The sequence below is a fragment of the Salmo trutta genome, chromosome 27 (genome assembly GCF_901001165.1).
Source record: "Salmo trutta chromosome 27, fSalTru1.1, whole genome shotgun sequence".
Classification (NCBI taxonomy): domain Eukaryota; kingdom Metazoa; phylum Chordata; class Actinopteri; order Salmoniformes; family Salmonidae; genus Salmo; species Salmo trutta.
In genome coordinates, this window is record NC_042983.1 from 18,978,618 (window position 1) to 18,996,889 (window position 18,272).

The following is an 18,272-nucleotide window of genomic DNA, read 5'->3' on the forward strand; positions in this document are numbered from 1 at the left end:
CCACCTGTAGCACACGCTCCAGCAGGTATATCTCTCTGGTCACCCCCAAAGCCAATTCCTCCTTTGGCCGTCTCTCCTTCCAGTTCTCTGCTGCCAATGACTGGAACGAACTACAAAAATCTCTGAAACTGGAAACACTTATCTCCCTCACTAGCTTTAAGCACCAGCTGTTAGAGCAGCTCACAGATCCCTACACCTGTACATAGCCCATCTATAATTTAGTCCATACAACTCCCTCTTCCCCTACTGTATTTATTTTGCTCCTTTGCACCCCATTATTTATATTTCTACTTTGCACTTTCTTCCACTGCAAATCTACCATTCCAGTGTTTTACTTGCTATATTGTATTTACTTTGCCACCATGGCCTTTTTTGCCTTTACCTCCCTTATCTCACCTCATTTGCTCACATTGTATATAGACTTATTTTTCTACTGTATTATTGACTGTATGTTTGTTTTACTCCATGTGTAACTCTGTGTTGTTGTTGTTGTATGTGCAGTAGAAAGGAGAAAGGATTATCTACGCATTACGAGCAGCTCATTTTATATACACAAGATGCAACACCACAGACCAATCCAAACTCATCTCTCGGCATGTCCAGCCCACTCATTATCTCAGCCAATCATTGCTAGCGGGAAGGTTCCTGCTTTCTCTGTGACTAAACCAACTAGGCTCGTAATTTAACCATTTTATTTGTATTTACAGATGACATACAAGTTTGATATTAAGGCACATGAAAGTTCACATGTTCGAGAAGGCCTTTCTGCCCAAAAAAACACATTTTCATTTAAAAAAATGTTTTATGTTCAAAAGGCTCTCCTGTGAAGTCTTGACTAGCGACATATGCCTAGTTTCCTGAATTGGGTCACATTTTAGAGGGATAGTTCATCCAAATTAGTGATATATTTACATGTTGGTTTCTTGTAGACAACGAGAGACTGCAATCCATCATAATGCTACAGTATCATTAATATTAGCATTTTCTAATGAAAAACCAATCTAATTCAATGTCCCCCAGTTAGCATACTCTAAATAATGCTAACTGGGACAACTTCAAACCAAGTCATCGGGTTTTGAGTGTGCATTCAATTTTAAAAGAATTGTGACTACACCTGACGTGTGATTTTTAAACATTTGTATCTCACCTAGGTCATGGGCCTAAGCCATATGACAATATGTAGAATTGCACGAAATTATCTTTAAAACTGATTTTTTTTATGGTGGGACCTCTAAACCCCCCGGCTAGGGGTGGTGTCAATGACATTCACAATTGAAAATATCACTCCAAGCAACGGGATTTTCAAAAGTTAGCAGCATTGGTGATTGATTTACACACTCCAGTACAGTAGGTGGCGACATACACCTCCAACCAACGGCCATAATATTATTGAAGTAGAAGAAGAATTCCGCGCACGTGATCCGCGAAAAACACAAGTATGTCAGGTCTAGCAGTCATGTCGCTGTACTGCAGATAACGCTGACCAATGACGTAAGATATCGCCACGGTTTTGCTTATTGAAGGGGTGCAGTCAATTTAAACGCAATTCTCTTGGTTTGGTGAACATCAAAAGAAGCAATCAGGTAATTTGAATAAGGCAACAATATCGAAAACGCATTGTCAGAGTCCTAGCTAGCTAGATAATGTAACCAGCATGCATTGCTGACATGTGTTGACAGTAACTCCTTGATTATACCAATGGCCTAACAAAAAGGCCCTGTAAAACTTGAAGATTTTGGTATCAAAGACAAACATTAACGGCGCGCTCTGTATTAGCGCAATATATACTTTTAAGGAGCCTAACTTCACCCTTACTCCTCAAGGTCCAAATACCTTGTACGTTAGAGGTAGACTGGCTCTGGCAGCCAAATACTTCATATAAACGTAAATCGATTATTTCAATTGCGATACGGTTCTAGAAACATAACGCCAAAGGCGGTGCATGAGTTTCAAGTTTGGGGGAGTACATTTTCACCATAAAAATAAAGCATTCCATGTATCATCGCATTTGCTGACTTATGTAAGATAGCCTACTATTCGTAATGTGATGAATAGATTGGATCGTCATGATTTAGGCTAATAATATAACTCAATCACTGTTAGCAAAAAAGACCGTTAAATGCATGGCTCAGTGCATGCCTTCATAAAGTATTCATATCCCTTGCCTTATTCCACATTTTGTTGTTACAGCATGAATTCCAAATGGATTAAATGAAAAAAATCCCCTCACCCATCTACACAATACCCTATAATGACAAAGTGAAAAAATGTTTTGCAGATGTATTGAAAATAAAATACAGAAATATCGAATTTTAATAAGTATTCACACACCTGAGTCAATTTGTAGATGCACCTTTGGCTGTGATTACAGCTATGAGTCTTTCTGGATAAATCTCCAACAGCTTTCCACACATGGATTGTGTTGCAATTCTTCAAGCTCTGTCAAATTGGTTGTTGATCATTGCTAGACAACCATTTTCAGGTCTTGCCATAGATTTTCAAGTAGATTTAAATCAAAACTGTAACTCGGCCACTCAGGAACATTCACTGTTTTCTTGGCAAGCAACTCCAGTGTAGATTTGGCCTTGTGTGTTAGGTAATTGTCCTGCTGAAAGATGAATTCATCTCCCAGTGTCTGATGGAAAGCACCTGTATCTTTGTTGTGACTGGGTGTATTGATGCACCATCCAAAGTGTAATTACACTGAACAAAAATATAACCTTAACATGCAACTATTTCAAAGATGTTACAATTCATATAAGGAAATCAGTCAATTGAAATAAATTCATTAGGCCCTAATCTATAGATTTCAAATGACTGGGAATACAAATATGCATCTGTTGGCCACAGATACCTTAAACTAAGTAGGGGTGTGGATCAGAAAACCAGTCATTATTTGGTGTGACCACCATATGCTTCATACAGTGCAACATATCTCCTTCGTATAGAGTTGGTCAGGTTCTTGATTGTGGAATGTTGTTCCACTCCTCTTAAATGGCTGTGCGAAGTTGCTGAATATAGTCCGGAACTGGAACACGCTGTCGTACACGTTGATCCAGAGCATCCCAAACATGTTCAATCAATGACATTTTTGGTGAGTATGCAGGCCATGGATGAACTGGGACATTTTCAGCTTCCAGGAATTGTGTACAGATCCTTGCGACATGGGGTGAAACATGAGGTGATGTCGGCGGATGAATGGCACGACATTGGGCCTCAGGATCTCTTCACGGTATCTCTGTGCATTCAAATTGCCATGGGAAAAAAATGCAATTGTGTTCGTTGTCTGTAGCTTATGCCTGCCCATACCATAACCCCACCGCCACCATGGGCCACTGTTCACAACGTTGACATCAGCAAACCGCTCTCCCACACAACGCCATACACCCTGTCTGCCATCTGCCCAGTACAGTTGAAACCGGGATTCATCCGTGAAGGGCACACTTCTCCAGCGTGCCAGTGGCCATCGATGGTGAGCATTTGCCCACTGAAGTCGGTTACGACGCCGAACTGCAGTCAGGTCAAGACCCTGGTGAGGATGAAGAGCACGCAGATGAGCTTTCCTGAGATGGTTTCTGGCAGTTTGCGAAGAAATGTTTTGGTTGTGCAAACCCACAATTTCAGCAGCTGTCAGGGTGGCTTGTCTCAAACGATTCCGCAGGTGAAGAAGTCGGATGTGGAGGTCCTGGTCTGTCGGGGTTACACGTGGTCTGCGGTTGTGAGGCCGGTTGTACGTATTACCATATTCTCTAAAATGACGTTGGAGGCAGCATATTGTAGAGAAATTAACATTACATTCTCTGGCAACCGCTGTGGTGGACATTCCTGCAGTCAGCATGCCAATTGCACGCTCCCTCACAGAGACATCTATGGCATTGTGGTGTTTGACAAAACTTCACATTTTAGGGGCTTTTATTGTCCCCAGCACAAGGTGCACCTGGGTAATGATCAATGTTCCCACTAAGCGCGCAGCTCACCAGGGACTGCCACGTAGAGCAAAGAAGCAGGAGATTGAACTTCACTCAAATTTCTCGAGTTTTCCCCGTTACTTAACACTATCAACGTTTCACTTTACTGTGGGAATTGTGATCGAATCAACGCAATATCAGCCACTTTAAATGCAACCTACCGAAAGAAAATGGACTATGCAAGACTAAGTGTAAAACTAACAATGCAAGAGCTTTTGTTGTAGGCAGAGTGCATTGGAGTAGGATTCTATTGCATTGACAGGCACGGCTCAGGCCCGTACTCTACACAGACCGGTGCGCCATAACCAATCGGAGCTGCAGTAGGCCTATATGCAAATAGACCATTGCCATATATGGATTTGTGCCATTCACTTTGAACTGGACTATTTTACAGCATGAGCGGTCGTGATTATGCGCTTGTTTTGAGATCAAAGCAAGAGCTGTATGTAGTCATGTGTGCACATTTGTTCATATTCTTTGCTATTTAATGAGTTATTAGCCCAGTTATAGCTAATTTGTAGTCAGCAATGTGGGAGTGATTGCTTCCTACAAGAGCACAAAACATGTACAATCTAGCCATCTTTGAAAAGCATGTCAGTTAAAGAGCTTTTTTGTCTTAAAGGGGCAGTGTTAAAATCAAATCAAATTGTATTTGTCACATGCGCCGAATACAACAGGTGTAGACCTTAACGTGAAATGCTTACTTACAAGCCCTTAACCAACAATGTAGTTCAATAAATAGTTAATAAAATATTTACTAAATAAACTAAAGTAAAAAATTAAATCAATCAATAGGTAACACAAGAAATGTACATAACAATAACGAGGCTATATACAGGGGGTACTGGTACGAGTCAATGTGCGGGGGTACAGGTTAATCGAGGTAATTTGTAAAGTGACTATGCATAGATAATAAACAGCGAGTAGCAGCGGACACACACACACACACACACACACACACACACACACACACACACACAATTAAAAAATAACAATAACGAGGTTATAAACAGGGGATACCTGTTCTCTTGCCATAACTGATTTGACAGAGAAATATCAGGTAGATAGGATAGCCAGCTGCAGCCATAACCAAGCTATGCTAGATAGCTTCTGTCAGCTTGGCTAAACACAAGGTCAGCGCAGGCTTTAGCCTAAGCATAGAACTGAATTAGCTGACCATCTTGAGATGGCGAGTCACACCATACCCAAACCGGACGCGCACCATCGTGCGCAAATTGATTTTGTCCCTCCTCACCAAACGTGATCACGACACGCAGGTTGAAATGTCAAAACAAACTCTGAACCAATTATATTCATTTGGGGACAGGTCGAAAAGCATTAAACATTTATGCCAATTTTGCTAGCTAGCTTGCAGTTGCTAGCTAATTTGTCGTGGGATATAAACACTGAGTTGTTATTTTACCTGAAATGCACAGGGTCCTCTACTCCGATAATTAATCCACACATAAAACGGTCAACCGAATCGTTTCTAGTCATCTCTTCTCCTTCAGGCTCTTTCTTCTTTGGACTTTATATGGTGATTGGCATCTAACTTTCATAAAGGTGTATTACCACGATCGACCAACCTCCGTTCATCTTTCAATCATCCACGTGCCATCTCCTCATTGGTTATCTGCTTCTATAAACCAATGAGGAGATGGGAGAGGCAGGACTTGCACTGCGTTCAGCTTCACAAATAGAACTGACTTCTATTTTAGCGCTTGGCAACGCAGACGCTCGTGCACGAGCAGTGTGGGTGCAATGATTGACTAACATGTATGTGTACATTTATTTTGCAACGCTCACGCAAGCGACGTGAGCGGTGTGGTCAGCATGTCAGGGTCCTCAGCTTCTAAACTTTGTTCTTTCCATTGCAAAGCTAGCTTCGCTTACCTTGCTGTACACACTACTGCCCTGGTGTGTATCTTTGCCATTCAATCACAACAAACATCAAACCACACCCCCAAGACAACTCTTGTTTGCCTGCAGCCTTGGCCTTTCTTAATGAACATTGATGGAAAAACGAGGCCAAATCAGGAAGTGCATTCGCCCTTTAACAAAACTCGCCCGGCCAGAACATACTATGGTCTATAGGCGCTAAAGATAGTAGCGTCTATGAATGGGTTACATGCATATACACTCCCCGTCATATTTATACTCCAACATTTTGGATGTCAGATACAATGTTTAATATGAGGCAACAGTATAGAACAGTGTTTCCCAACCCTGGTCCTCGAGTTGCCCCAACAGTACACATTTGTATTGTAACCCTGGACAAGCACACCTGATTCAACTTGTCAACTAATCATCAAGCCCTCAATGAGTTGAAGTTCTTTTCTTTTTTTTCCCATAAGTATTTGGACAAATTCACTTAGTGTATTAAAAGTTTAGTATTTTGTCTCCTATTCTTAGCATGCAATGACTACATCAAGCTTGTGACTCTACAAACTTGTTGGATGCATTTGCAGTTTGTTTTAATTGTTTCGGATTATGTTTTGCTCAATAGGAACTGAATGGTAAATAATGTATTATCATTTTGGAGTCACTTTTATTGTAAATAAGAATAGAAGATACTTCTGAACACTTCTACATTAATTTGGATGCTACCACAGTGGTTGGCTTATGATTTTCTGAAGCAGCGGTGTCAAAGTTGGCGTGGGAGGGTGGTGGGCATGGCTAATGGCACAGTCTCCGACCAAAATTTGAGGTCCCCTCTTGGCCGCAGAGGTATAATGTTGCCCTTTTAAAGTACATTTCCTTCAAATCAACACGTTTTGCATGTTTTTAAATTATGTCAGCAAAAAAATATATATTTATATATACAGTGCATTCGTAAAGTATTCAAAAGGCGAAATCCATTAAAGCCAAGATAATGGAATTCATTGCCCTTGACAATCAACCGTTCTCTGTCGTGGGTGATGTTGGCTTTCGCCGACTGGTCGAACACCGGTACACACTACCAAGTGCACTATTTCAGATGTTTCCCTACCGGAGTTACACTGTAATAGCGTCACTGCTATTAGCTTCACAACATACATACTATGGAACGCCGTTTGGGTCTTTGCGTGTCAAAAAAGATACAGTAGCACTGTCAAAGCTGTACAAAAAAGTCTGCAAACACCGCCCACGAGAACGATGTGTTTACAATAACGCATTGGTAATAAAGCATCATTTGTTTGACTGCAATTTCTGGGGTAGCTAGCTTTAGCTTGGTACCTAGCTAGCACCATTACAACCAGCCTGAAACAGTGACCAGTAGAAACTGCAGTCATTTTCATTATTCTTAGCAATGATTTAGGAATCCTTGTAAGTATTAGCTAGGTTGCAACTTGTTGTTCGCCTATTGAAATTGAACTTCAGTTCATGAAAAAAATAGCTAGCCAGCTACTTAACCCTGTTGCCCAAAACTAACATTATAAGCAGCCACCTAGCTTGGTCTGGCTAGTGAGGCTCGACCGGACCGGGTTATGTATTGTGAAGCTAGCCACAATAAGGATTACGCACAATAGTGGAATTTGCGGTTTGCCTTCAAAATATGTCATTGACAGTGATGCAAATGAGTACAAATAGTAGAATTATGCCATACTTTTATTTTGAAGGCTAACCCCAAAGTCCACTACTGTGGCTAATCCTTATTGTGGCTAGCTTCACATAGATGGGTCTGACCACCATTAATGAAATAAGAACTGTCTTATAAATGTGGGTTATTTTAGATGACGCCTAGCTATATAGCTAACTATAGCTATTGAAACAGATTGTTGTGTATTTGATGTGTGTTTTTTGACACGCAAAGACCCAAACGGCGTTCCATAGAAATCATGGTTGAAAATGAAATAACTGAACAACGAAACATTACAGCAAGTAAGTGAAAGAAATAGGTTTTGATTTATGTTTTACTGGTAATGGGAACATATGTAAATGCCAACAAATTAACTTTTTGGTGTGTGTGTAACCTTTTATTTAACTAGGCAAGTCAGTTAAGAATAAATTATTATTTATAATGACGGCCCGGACGACGCTGGGCCAATTGTGTGCCACCCTAAGGGACTCCCAATCACGGCCGGATGTGATACAGCCTGGATTCGAACCAGGGACTGTAGTGACATCTTTTCCACTGAGATGCAGTGCCTTAGACCGTTGCGTCCATTTGTGTGTGTGTGTTAACTATTTAACTGTACTAGAATGCTTAAAAGGCCGGTAAAATTTTAAATAGCGGTTATCGGTATCAGGTTTTTTTGGCAAGGAAAATATTGGACATAGGTATCGGCCAAAAATGTCATATTGGTGCATCACTAATTCAGACCCTTTACTCAGTACTTTGTTGAAGCACCTTTGGCACTGATTACAGCCTCGAGTCTTCTTTGGGTATGACGCTACAAGCTTGGCACACCTGTATTTGGGGAGTTTCTCACATTCTTCTCTGCAGATACTCTCAAGCTCTGTCAGGTTGGTTGGGGAGCGTCACTGCACAGCTATTTTCAGGTCTCTCCAGAGATGTTCGATTGGGTTCAAGTCCGGGCTCTGGCTGGGCCACTCAAGGACATTCAGAGACGTGTCCCGAAGCCACTCCTGCGATGTCTTTGCTGTATGCTTAGGGTCGTTGTCCTGTTGGAAGGTGAACCTTCGCCCCAGTCTGAGTTCCTGAGCGCTCTGGAGCAGGTTTTCATCAAAGATCTCTCTGTACTTTGCTCCGTTCATCTTCCCCTCGATCCTGACTAGTCTCTCAGTCCATGCCGCTGAAAAACATCCCACAGCAAGATGCTGCCATCACCCTGCTTCACTGTAGGGATGGTGCCAAGTTTCCTCCAGACGTGACACTTGCCATTCAGGCCAAAGAGTTGAATCTTGGTTTCATCAGACCAGATAATCTTGTTTCTCATGGTCTGAAAGTCCTTTTGGTGCCTTTTGGCAAACTCCAAGTGGGCTGTCAGGTTCCTTTTTATTGAGGAGTGGCTTCTGTCTGGTCACTCAACCATAAAGGCCTGATTGGTGTGCAGAGATGGTTGCCTTTCTGGAAGGTTCTCCCATCTCCACAGAGAAACTCTGGAGCTCTGTCAGAGTGACCATCAGGTTCTTTTTCACCTCCCTGACCAAGGCCCTTCTCTCTCGATTGCTCAGTTTGGCTGGGTGGCCAGCTCTAGGAAGAGTCTTGGTGGTTCCAAACTTCTTCCATTTATAAAATGATGGCGGCCACTGTGTTCTTGGTGACCTTCAATACTGCAGAAGTTTTTTTTTATACCCTGCCCCAGATCTGTGCCTCGACACAATCCTGTCTCGGAGCTCTACGGACAATTCCTTCGACCTCAGATGTTGCTCCACTTTTATCAAGGGGCCCAATGTGTGCCATGAAAACGCACCCCACACCCAGGGGCGAAAATCTGATATCAACTTTGGAGGGGACAATTACATTACATTTTCTCAAGAGCAATTCCTGAGAGGGACACCAAAATTAGTGCTGTAACACATAGCCTACATTGTAATATGGTAAATGTATATTGAGGAACCAAAGAAGTAAGGTGTTTGCCATACTCCTAACTACCGGTACCCAAAACTACACAACTAATCACAACAGCAATACCATTGCCTATAACAAATCTTAGTTCAGTCACCAGTTTAAGTTGAGAGTGGGGGTATCCATGGCATTTTCCAATTATGTTCCTATTTTACAAGTCAAAAAAATGGAGAACCTTTCATAATGTTGCCAAACAAAGACTCAACAAACTTACCTGAGACTCCCTGTCTCTGCCAGTCTGTCCCTGCATATCTGTCCCCAACTCTGCTGTCTGTGTGCCATCTGTTGCCTGCTCTGCCTAATGACATCATTGTGAAACATTTCCATTAGAATTTCATTTCTTTCTTATGAACATTTTATCAACTAGTCTGCGATATTAGGCTACTAGGGTTCTTACTTTGCGTTTTGGTGTACTGAAAAATACTCTGATGTCCGTCTTTTATTTTTCTGCCATTTTTCTGCCATTTTTCTACCTGGCTGACTGGCTGGCTACACACACAGTGTGTAGGTTATTTACAGTAGGAGATGGGCTTCTATCATCTTATCTTTTATCATTCTATTTGGGCTTCGATCTAAAAGGTAGCTAGCAAATGTGAAATGGATTAAAATGACAAGAGTTGACAGCTGTATGAGTTCACCATTTACACAACATATGCTGCAACCTTTTGTAATTTTAATAGTTTGTTTCATATTGGCTGGCTTCCAACAATAGCTGAATTTGCAAAGCTAGCGAGCACCAATTCCGTTTCAGTGGTGTTTGCTATAATCTTTGCTACCCGGGTTAAATAAAGGTGAAATAAAATAAATAAATAAAAGTTCCCTTGCGACAATTTAGCTTTTGCAACGAGACCATTAAATATATTTAAGACAATGGTAGAAGAGAGTGTAGTTCTGTTCAGTTTGGACTTCAGTTTATCGCTAACCTTATCGCAGGGACTTTGAAGCACTAACTTACATCATCTGCATGCTGATCTTGGAATAAATTGACGATAGCAAAGATTCCATCTTTGACGAGGCCACATAAATGGAATAGGTACTAGCTAGCTTAATAGTTCATATTTGCGTGCTAGCTCTGCATATTCAGCTAGTGTGTGTGCGCGATTGACTGGATTAACCTCACTTCAGTTACGTTCATTGAGTGCCTTTCAGACAGTAGACACGACCCCTCTGTTACCTTGCCAACTAAGGATCTGGCAGTGGATCAAAACATTGTGAGGCAAAAAGTGGGGGGGGGTCGCAATCTTTTGAAACTTAAAAACGCGCTATTAAGTGTCTATAATCAGCACAATTGCTTTCATTGCGTATTATTAATATTATTTAAATTACATAGTTATGCTTCAGTGATATATTGGGGGGGACAAATCATATTTTTCCAAGGATGGGGGGGGTCGTGTCCCCCCTGGGATTTCCGCCCCTGCCCACACCACCAGCCTGCAACGTTGACACACAACATGATGGGTGCATGTATTGTTGTGTTCGTCATACCCTTGTCCTCCCATCAGCGTAAAACAGCAGGATCTGGGATTCCTCAGTCCAGGCAATGTTTTTGTTTTCATTCCTTAGCACACTGCAACCGCAGTTTCAGCAAAAAAACAAGAAAAAAGTGCAACTCTGGAAAGTCATCGGCTGCCATACCCCATTTGTGTCAAGGCACGACAAATTATTTTATGGGTCTTTGGGCACCAATGTTGTACTGGACTGTTAGTTGACTAACTAGCCCATCTTTTGCTCTGCACAAGTCAGCCTCCTTTGTCCTTTTTCATCAGTGAACTGTTTTTCAACCACTGGCCTGCCCGTTGGCTGGATGTTCTTTGTGTGCTGAGACCACTCTTGATACACACGGGAAACTGTTGAGTGTGACAAACCCAGCAGCGTTGCAGTTCTGACACACTCAAACTGATGTTTCTGGCACATAATACCATACCCCCGCTCAAAAACACTTGTCTTGCCCATTCACCCTCTGAATGGCATACATACACATCCATGTCTGTTGTCTCAAAGCTTAAAAATCCTTCTATAACCTGTCTCCTCCCCTTCATCTTCACTGATTTGAAGTTGATTTAACAGGTGACATCAATAATGGATCATAGCTTTAACCCGCATTCACCTGATCAGTCTGTCATGGAAAGAGTTTTGTTTTGTACACTGTATATCATTGGTTTTGCCAAGGGCCGAGAAGATCTTTACAGTTTGAGCTAGTTTCGTGCAATCCTACACATTTGCCATGAGGCTGAGAGAAAATGTGCAGTTTGAGCCAAATTTCCTGAAATTCTACACATTTTGCCATAGCGTATGCCATCTTATACCATCTGAATGACTCAAATATAATAACAAAATCAATGGGGCCTCATGCCATGACATTTTGGGAATTTTAGATTCTCCTTGACAGTCTAGTTTTTTTATTTTGGTGATTGTAGGTTCTCAAAGATCTTATTGAAAAATAATTAGCTCCAATATATTTTCTACTTTATATTTGGTTTGAGTTGTTTAAGTTTACACTGAATGTGTTAGTTACCATCCGAGTGGCCCGCCACTGCTAAATTAAAATAGGGGAAACAATGTACCATGATTATGGATAATTATGAATGACAAAGAAAGACGAACAATGATCATACCCCCTAAAACATTGTGACCTCCACTGTTTTTGGCAATGGTGAGAGGATAGCATTTTTGGGGGGGCATGATTTTCAAATAAAAGGTGACATTCTGTACTATCGCCTCGTATGAAACATTTGATCTCAAATCCAAAATGCTGGAGTATAGAGTCAAATCTACACCTTTTTAGCTTAACTATCCACATAAATACGGAGGGGATTGTAGGTGTTCTTATGAAGACTTCTTGAATAAAGGTGTGTGGATAGTTGTCATCTGTTTTTAGCTTTTCAAATAAATGATTTCTAATTGCTTTGTCCAGGATGGCTGAGCCAGGCTCAAGCAACCCCGGTGGCCCTTCTCACACTCCGGCAACGCCCGGAGGGAGTGGCAGGGGTTTGGTGATGGGACGCCGGCTACCAGCTACTATCTCCCCTGGCCGTCTCCCTTCCATGCGCTCCAGAGACCTCACCCTGGGAGGTGTGAAAAAGGTAGGCTCAGTGAATTGTATACAGTGTTTGTAATGGTCTATCACCAGAACTTTTTTATTTGTTTAACGAAGTAAATCTTGACTCCCATGTTTTATCTTTCAGAAAACTTTCACCCCTAACATTATTGGCCGCAAAGCTAAAGAAGAGTAAGTTCAGTTGTTCAGTCTGTGACGATATATGAAGCTCTTCCTTTGTCCTTTGTGGAACGAGAAATTGCAAAGAAACTGAAGATGTCGTACAACGCTGTGTACTACTCCCTTCACAAAACAGTGCAAACTGGCTCTAACCAGAATAGAAAGTGGGAGGCCCCGGTGCACAACTGAGCAAGAGGACAAGTACATTATGACTCCGGGATGCTGGCCTTCTAGGCAGAGTTCCTCTGTCCAGTGTCTTTTTTCTTTTTATTGGCCAGTCTGAGATATGGCTTTTTCTTTGCAACTCTGCCTAGAAGGCCAGCATCCCGGAGTCGCCTCTTCACTGTTGACTTTGAGACTGGTGTTTTGTGGGTACTATTTAATGATGCTGCCAGTTGAGAACTTGTGAGGCGTCTTTCTCAAACTACACACTCTGTGCTTGTCCTCTTGCTCAGTTGTGCACCGGGGCCTCCCACTCTTTCTATTCTGCTTAGAGTCAGTTTGCACTGTTCTGTGAAGGGAGTAGTACACAGCGTTGTACGAGATCTTCAGTTTCTTGGCAATTTCGCATGGAATAGCCTTAATTTCTCAGAACAAGAATAGCCTGACCTGTTTCAGAAGAAAGTACTTTGTTTCTGGCCATTTTGAGCCTGTAATCGAACCCACAAATGCTGATGCTCCTGATACTCAACTAGTCTAAAGAAAAACAGTTTTATTGCTTCTTTAATCAGAACAACAGTTTTCAGCTGTGCTAACTTCATTGCAAAAGGGTTTTCTAATGATCAATTAGCCTTATAATTTAAAAAACTTGGATTAGGTAACACAGCGTGCCATTTGAACACAGGAGTGATGGTTTCTGATAATGGGCCTCTGTACACCTATGTAGATATTCCATAAACAAATCAGCTGTTTACAGCTACAATAGTCATTTACAACATGAACAATGCCTACACTGTATTTCTGATCAATTTTATGTATGTGTGTATATATATCACACACACACACAGTTGAAGTCGGAAGTTTACATACACCTTAGCCAAATACCTCTAAACTCAGTTTTTTACAATTCATGACATTTAATCCTAGTAAAAATTCCCTGTCTTAGGACAGTTAGGATCACCACTTTTATTTTAATAATGTGAAATGTAAGAATAATAGTAGAGTGATTTATTTAAGCTTTTATTTCTTTCATCACATTCCCAGTGGGTCAGAAGTTTACATACACTCAAGTAGTATTTGGTAGCATTGCCTTTAAATTGTTTAACTTCCACAAGCTTCCCACAATAAGTTGGGTGAATTTTGGCCCATTCCTCCTGACAGAGCTGGTGTAACTGAGTCAGGTTTGTTGGCCTCCCTGCTCGCACACGCTTTTTCAGTTCTGCCCACACATTTTCTATGGGATTGAAGTCAGGGCTTTGTGATGCCCACTCCAATATCTTGACTTTGTTGTCCTTAAGCCATTTTTCCACAACTTTGGAAGTATGCTTGGGGTCATTGTCCATTTGGAAGACCCATTTGCAACCAAGCTTTAACTTCCCGACTGATGTCTTGATGTTGCTTCAATATATCCCCATAATTGTCCTTCCACATGATGCCATCTATTTTGTGAAGTGCACCAGTCCCTCCTGCAGCAAAGCACCCCCACAACATGATGCTGCCACCCCAGTGATTCATGGTTGAAATTGTGTTCTTCGGCTTGCAAGCCTCCCCCTTTTTTTTCTCCAAACATAATGATGGTCATTATGGCCAAACAGTTCTATTTTTGTTTCATCAGACCAGAGGACATTTCTCCAAAAAGTACAATCTTTGTCCCCATGTGCAGTTGCAAACCGTAGTCTGGCTTTTTTTATGGCGGTTTTGAAGCAGTGGCTTCTTCATTGCTGAGCGGCCTTTCAGGTTATGTTGATATAGGACTCGTTTTACTGTGCCTATAGATACTTTTGTACCTGTTTCCTTCAGCATCTTCACAAGGGCCTTTGCTGTTGTTCTGGGATTGATTTGCACTTTTTGCACCAAAGTATGTTCATCTCTATGAGACAGAACGCGTCTCCTTCCTGAGCGGTATGACGGCTGCGTGGTCCCATGGTGTTTATACCTGCGTACTATTGTTTGTACAGATGAACGTGGTACCTTCAGGCGTTTGGAAAATGCTCCCAAGGATGAACCAGTCTCGTGGAGGTCTACAATTGTTTTTCTGAGGACTTGGCTGATTTCTTTTGATTTTCCCATGATGTCAAGCAAAGAGGCACTGAATTTGAAGGTAGGCCTTGAAATACATCCACAGGTACACCTCCAATTGTCTCAAATTATGTCAGTTAGCCTATTAGAAGCTTCTGAAGCCATGACATTTTATGGAATGTTCCAAGCTGTTTAAAGGCACAGTCAACTTAGTGTATGTAAACTTCTGACCCACTGGAATTGTGATACAGTGAAATAATCTGTAAACAATTGTTTGAAAAATTACTTGTCATATTACAAAGTAGATGTCCTAACCGACTTGCCAAAACTACAGTTTGTTAACAAGAAAATTGTGGAGTGGTTGAAAAACGAGTTTTAATGACTCCAACCTAAGTGTATGTAAACTTCTGACTTCAAGTGTGTGTGTGTGTGTGTGTGTGTGTGTGTACACACACAGATCTCAAGATGAATGCACTAGCTGTAAGTCTGCTAAGTGACAAATTGAAATACAATGCATGATTCTGAAATGTTTTCCAGCACATACTGGATCTTAGGAAAGACCATATGTTGAGAGTTTGACTTTCTTCAACCGTAGGCAGAAGGTTGAGGGTGGACAAAGGAGGGAGAGGAGGGAGAACGATCGGGGTCGTGAGCGAGGTGGTAGGGGCGGTCGGGGTCGGGGACGTCCAGAGGTCATCCAGTCCCACTCCATCTTTGAGCAGGGGCCTGCAGAGATGATGATTAAGAAAAGGGGTATGGCTGGGTCATTCATTCATGGGATTTCATAACATGTTATATGGTGTAATATTTTGTGTAGACCATATTGATGTATCATGATTTGTGTTTTAACCCCCGAGTTTCTTCCTGTGCTCCAATCAGGTGGCTATGAAGGTGAGAGAGATGCACCAAGTGTGGGGCCCTCACCCATCATCAACATCAAGAAGGAGAAGAGGGAGACCGAGGAAGAGACCAAAGAAATTTTGCGTGCTCTGGAACGAGACAATGTGAGTCCTCCATGTACCTATGTCTCATCATGCTGTCGGCCTTTGCATTTATTTTCTAGTTCCTTGCCCACTTAAATGTAATTTTCAACTAATTTCCACCAGTTCTTGGACGACCCTCACCTAAGGAGTGATGTAAGGAGCTGTCCTGTTCAGCTGCCCCTGGCTGTGTCAGGGTGGGGATTCAAGGAGGAAAGTGATGTGACAGCCTCCTCCAAACCAGACAAGACTGAAGAGGATAGTGAGGCCATGGACGGCACAAATGCTGTCAATGGTAACAATAATCCATGTCAGTTAAAATGAAACAAAATGGCAAAGCAATGGGCTCCAACTGTCTAGCCATGTGTCTCCCTCCCTCTTCAGTGAAACAGGAGCCAGAAGATGCGCCAGAGGTAAAGAAGATGGAGCCCACTTTCAGACCACCTCCGCTCCCTGAGCCTGAAGTTTTACCTGAGCTGCTGGAGAGCTGGAGTCAGACCAAAGAAGAGGAGCTGTTCTTCATTCAGCTCCCTGACTCCCTACCAGGGCAGCCGCCCACCCAAGAGGTCAGGCCAGTGAAGACAGAGATGCAGTCAGAGGATGGACAGTCCATGCTTTTGAAAACGGAATCTCAAGTAGGTATTTGGGTATTTAAATATATGGTTCAGAGAGCAAGGCTACTGTGTATACGATCACTTTGCATGTCTGTCCTCTGTGGAATAGGAGGAGCAGCAGGAGGAAAACAGTTGTCATCTGAGGGACCTGCAGGAGGGTCTGGTTGGACGGCTGTTGGTGCGGAAGTCTGGTCGGGTTCAGCTCATACTGGGGCATGTCACACTAGATGTGGCTTTGGGAACCTCGTGTGCTTTCCTCCAGGTCAGAGAGAACAACCTTTGGCTGCTCATAGTTGGTTAAAGTCATATGATGCACACCAGATGATATCAGTCTCAGGATGATGTTACTGGAAATACTTATCTTCCATCTTTTTTACTACAAAACATAGAAACCTGCTGTTTTCATGTTGATGTTGGGGGTGGTGCTGATGTTCTTTCAACTTGATGTTGAAAGAAGTTTAATTTCCCTTTAAATCTTCACTTCTCTGTAGTTTTATAGTTGTACAGTATATACATATTATTTTATGTTTGTCTTGTATGTCATTGTCTGACAAGCCCCCCCTCTAATTGCATTAGGAGCTGGTGTCAGTTGGAACAGGAGAGGGCCGGACTGGTGACTTGTCAGTGCTGGGACACATCAAACACAAATTGGTCTGCTCGCCAGACTTTGAAGCCCTGTTGGAGAACAGAGTGTGACGAACCATTAGGCAATTTCTACACTACAGTGGGGACCTAATCCAGAAAGACACATAGACCATGCAGTGCTGTATCAGGTCTATAAGGACAGTAGTACCACAAGCAGACAACACCCAGCTTTTTTCAAGTGTCCATTGTGGTTAATTGGTCCTGGAAAGTCGCAGAATGTGTAATAGAAAGTCAGATCTCCTACCACTATTTTGTAAGAATAGACAGCTTGTTTACAGAACATTGTATTTATTTTTCTCTCTGCAGAAAGTGATGGGAGAATATATTTTGAGATGTGTTCTAAAAAAGATGTGCTAAGTGACTCCAATAAATGGAAGGTACAGTATTCTCTTCATGAATGTGCCAAATTCCAAATGTCTTAGTCCAGTGTTATAAGCAGATCATACTATCAGGTCTATGCTCTGGATGGATAAGTGGGAAAAGTAATATTGCCCCTGTAGTATCCTGTAAACGCATACCTAAATTACTGGATGTAGGATTACATTTTACTTGGATGTAAGATGAATAAATAGAACAAAGAAAAGTTCCTGTGTGCTTTATGTATTCTTCAGACCCCTTGACTTTTTCCATATTTTACGTTACAGCCTTATACTAAAATGGATTAAATCCAAATTGTTCCTCATCAATCTACACACAATACCCCATAATAAAAATAGCAAATGTATTAAAAAGATAATTCAGTAAAAATAATAAACAGATACCTTATTTACATAAGTATTCAGACCCTTTGCTATGAGACTCAGGTTCATCCTGTTTCCATTGATCATCCTTGATGTTTCTACAAGTTGATTGGAGTCTACCTGTGGTAAATTCAATTGATTGGACATGATTTGGAAAGACACACACCTGTCTATATAAGATCCCACACTTGACAGTGCATGTCAGAACAAAAACCAAGCCATGAGGTCGAAGGAATTGTCCGTAGAGCTCAGACAGGATTGTGTCGGCACAAATCTGGGGAAGGGTACCTGCAGCATAGAAGGTCCCCAAGAACACAGTGGCCTCCATCATTCTTAAATTGAAGAAGTTGGAACCACCAAGACTCTTCCTAGAGCTGGCCGCCCGGCCAAACTGAGCATTCGGGGGAGAAGGACCTTG

The 18,272-nt window shown here is 41.9% G+C and overlaps 1 protein-coding gene across 1 annotated transcript; it reads left to right on the plus strand.

Moving 5' to 3' along the window:
- The first annotated feature begins 1,417 nt into the window (after window positions 1-1,417).
- Window positions 1,418-17,697, plus strand: LOC115164516 (DNA-directed RNA polymerase III subunit RPC4). Its single transcript, XM_029717072.1, has 9 exons — window positions 1,418-1,583; window positions 12,395-12,563; window positions 12,666-12,709; window positions 15,471-15,628; window positions 15,755-15,879; window positions 15,982-16,150; window positions 16,240-16,490; window positions 16,579-16,731; window positions 17,046-17,697. The coding sequence occupies exons 2-9, from the start codon at window positions 12,396-12,398 to the stop codon at window positions 17,163-17,165; spliced, it is 1,188 nt and encodes a 395-aa protein (XP_029572932.1). The 5' UTR covers window positions 1,418-1,583; window position 12,395; the 3' UTR covers window positions 17,166-17,697.
- The last annotated feature ends 575 nt before the right edge of the window (window positions 17,698-18,272 follow it).

Excerpts from the sequence above, each read along its gene's own strand:
- LOC115164516 (XM_029717072.1), top strand. The coding sequence starts at position 12,396 with ATGGCTGAGCCAGGCTCAAGCAACCCCGGTGGCCCTTCTCACACTCCG. Across the intron at positions 12,710-15,470 it reads GGCCGCAAAGCTAAAGAAGA|GCAGAAGGTTGAGGGTGGAC; the intron begins GTAAGTTCAGTT and ends CTTCAACCGTAG. Across the intron at positions 15,880-15,981 it reads GTGCTCTGGAACGAGACAAT|TTCTTGGACGACCCTCACCT; the intron begins GTGAGTCCTCCA and ends AATTTCCACCAG.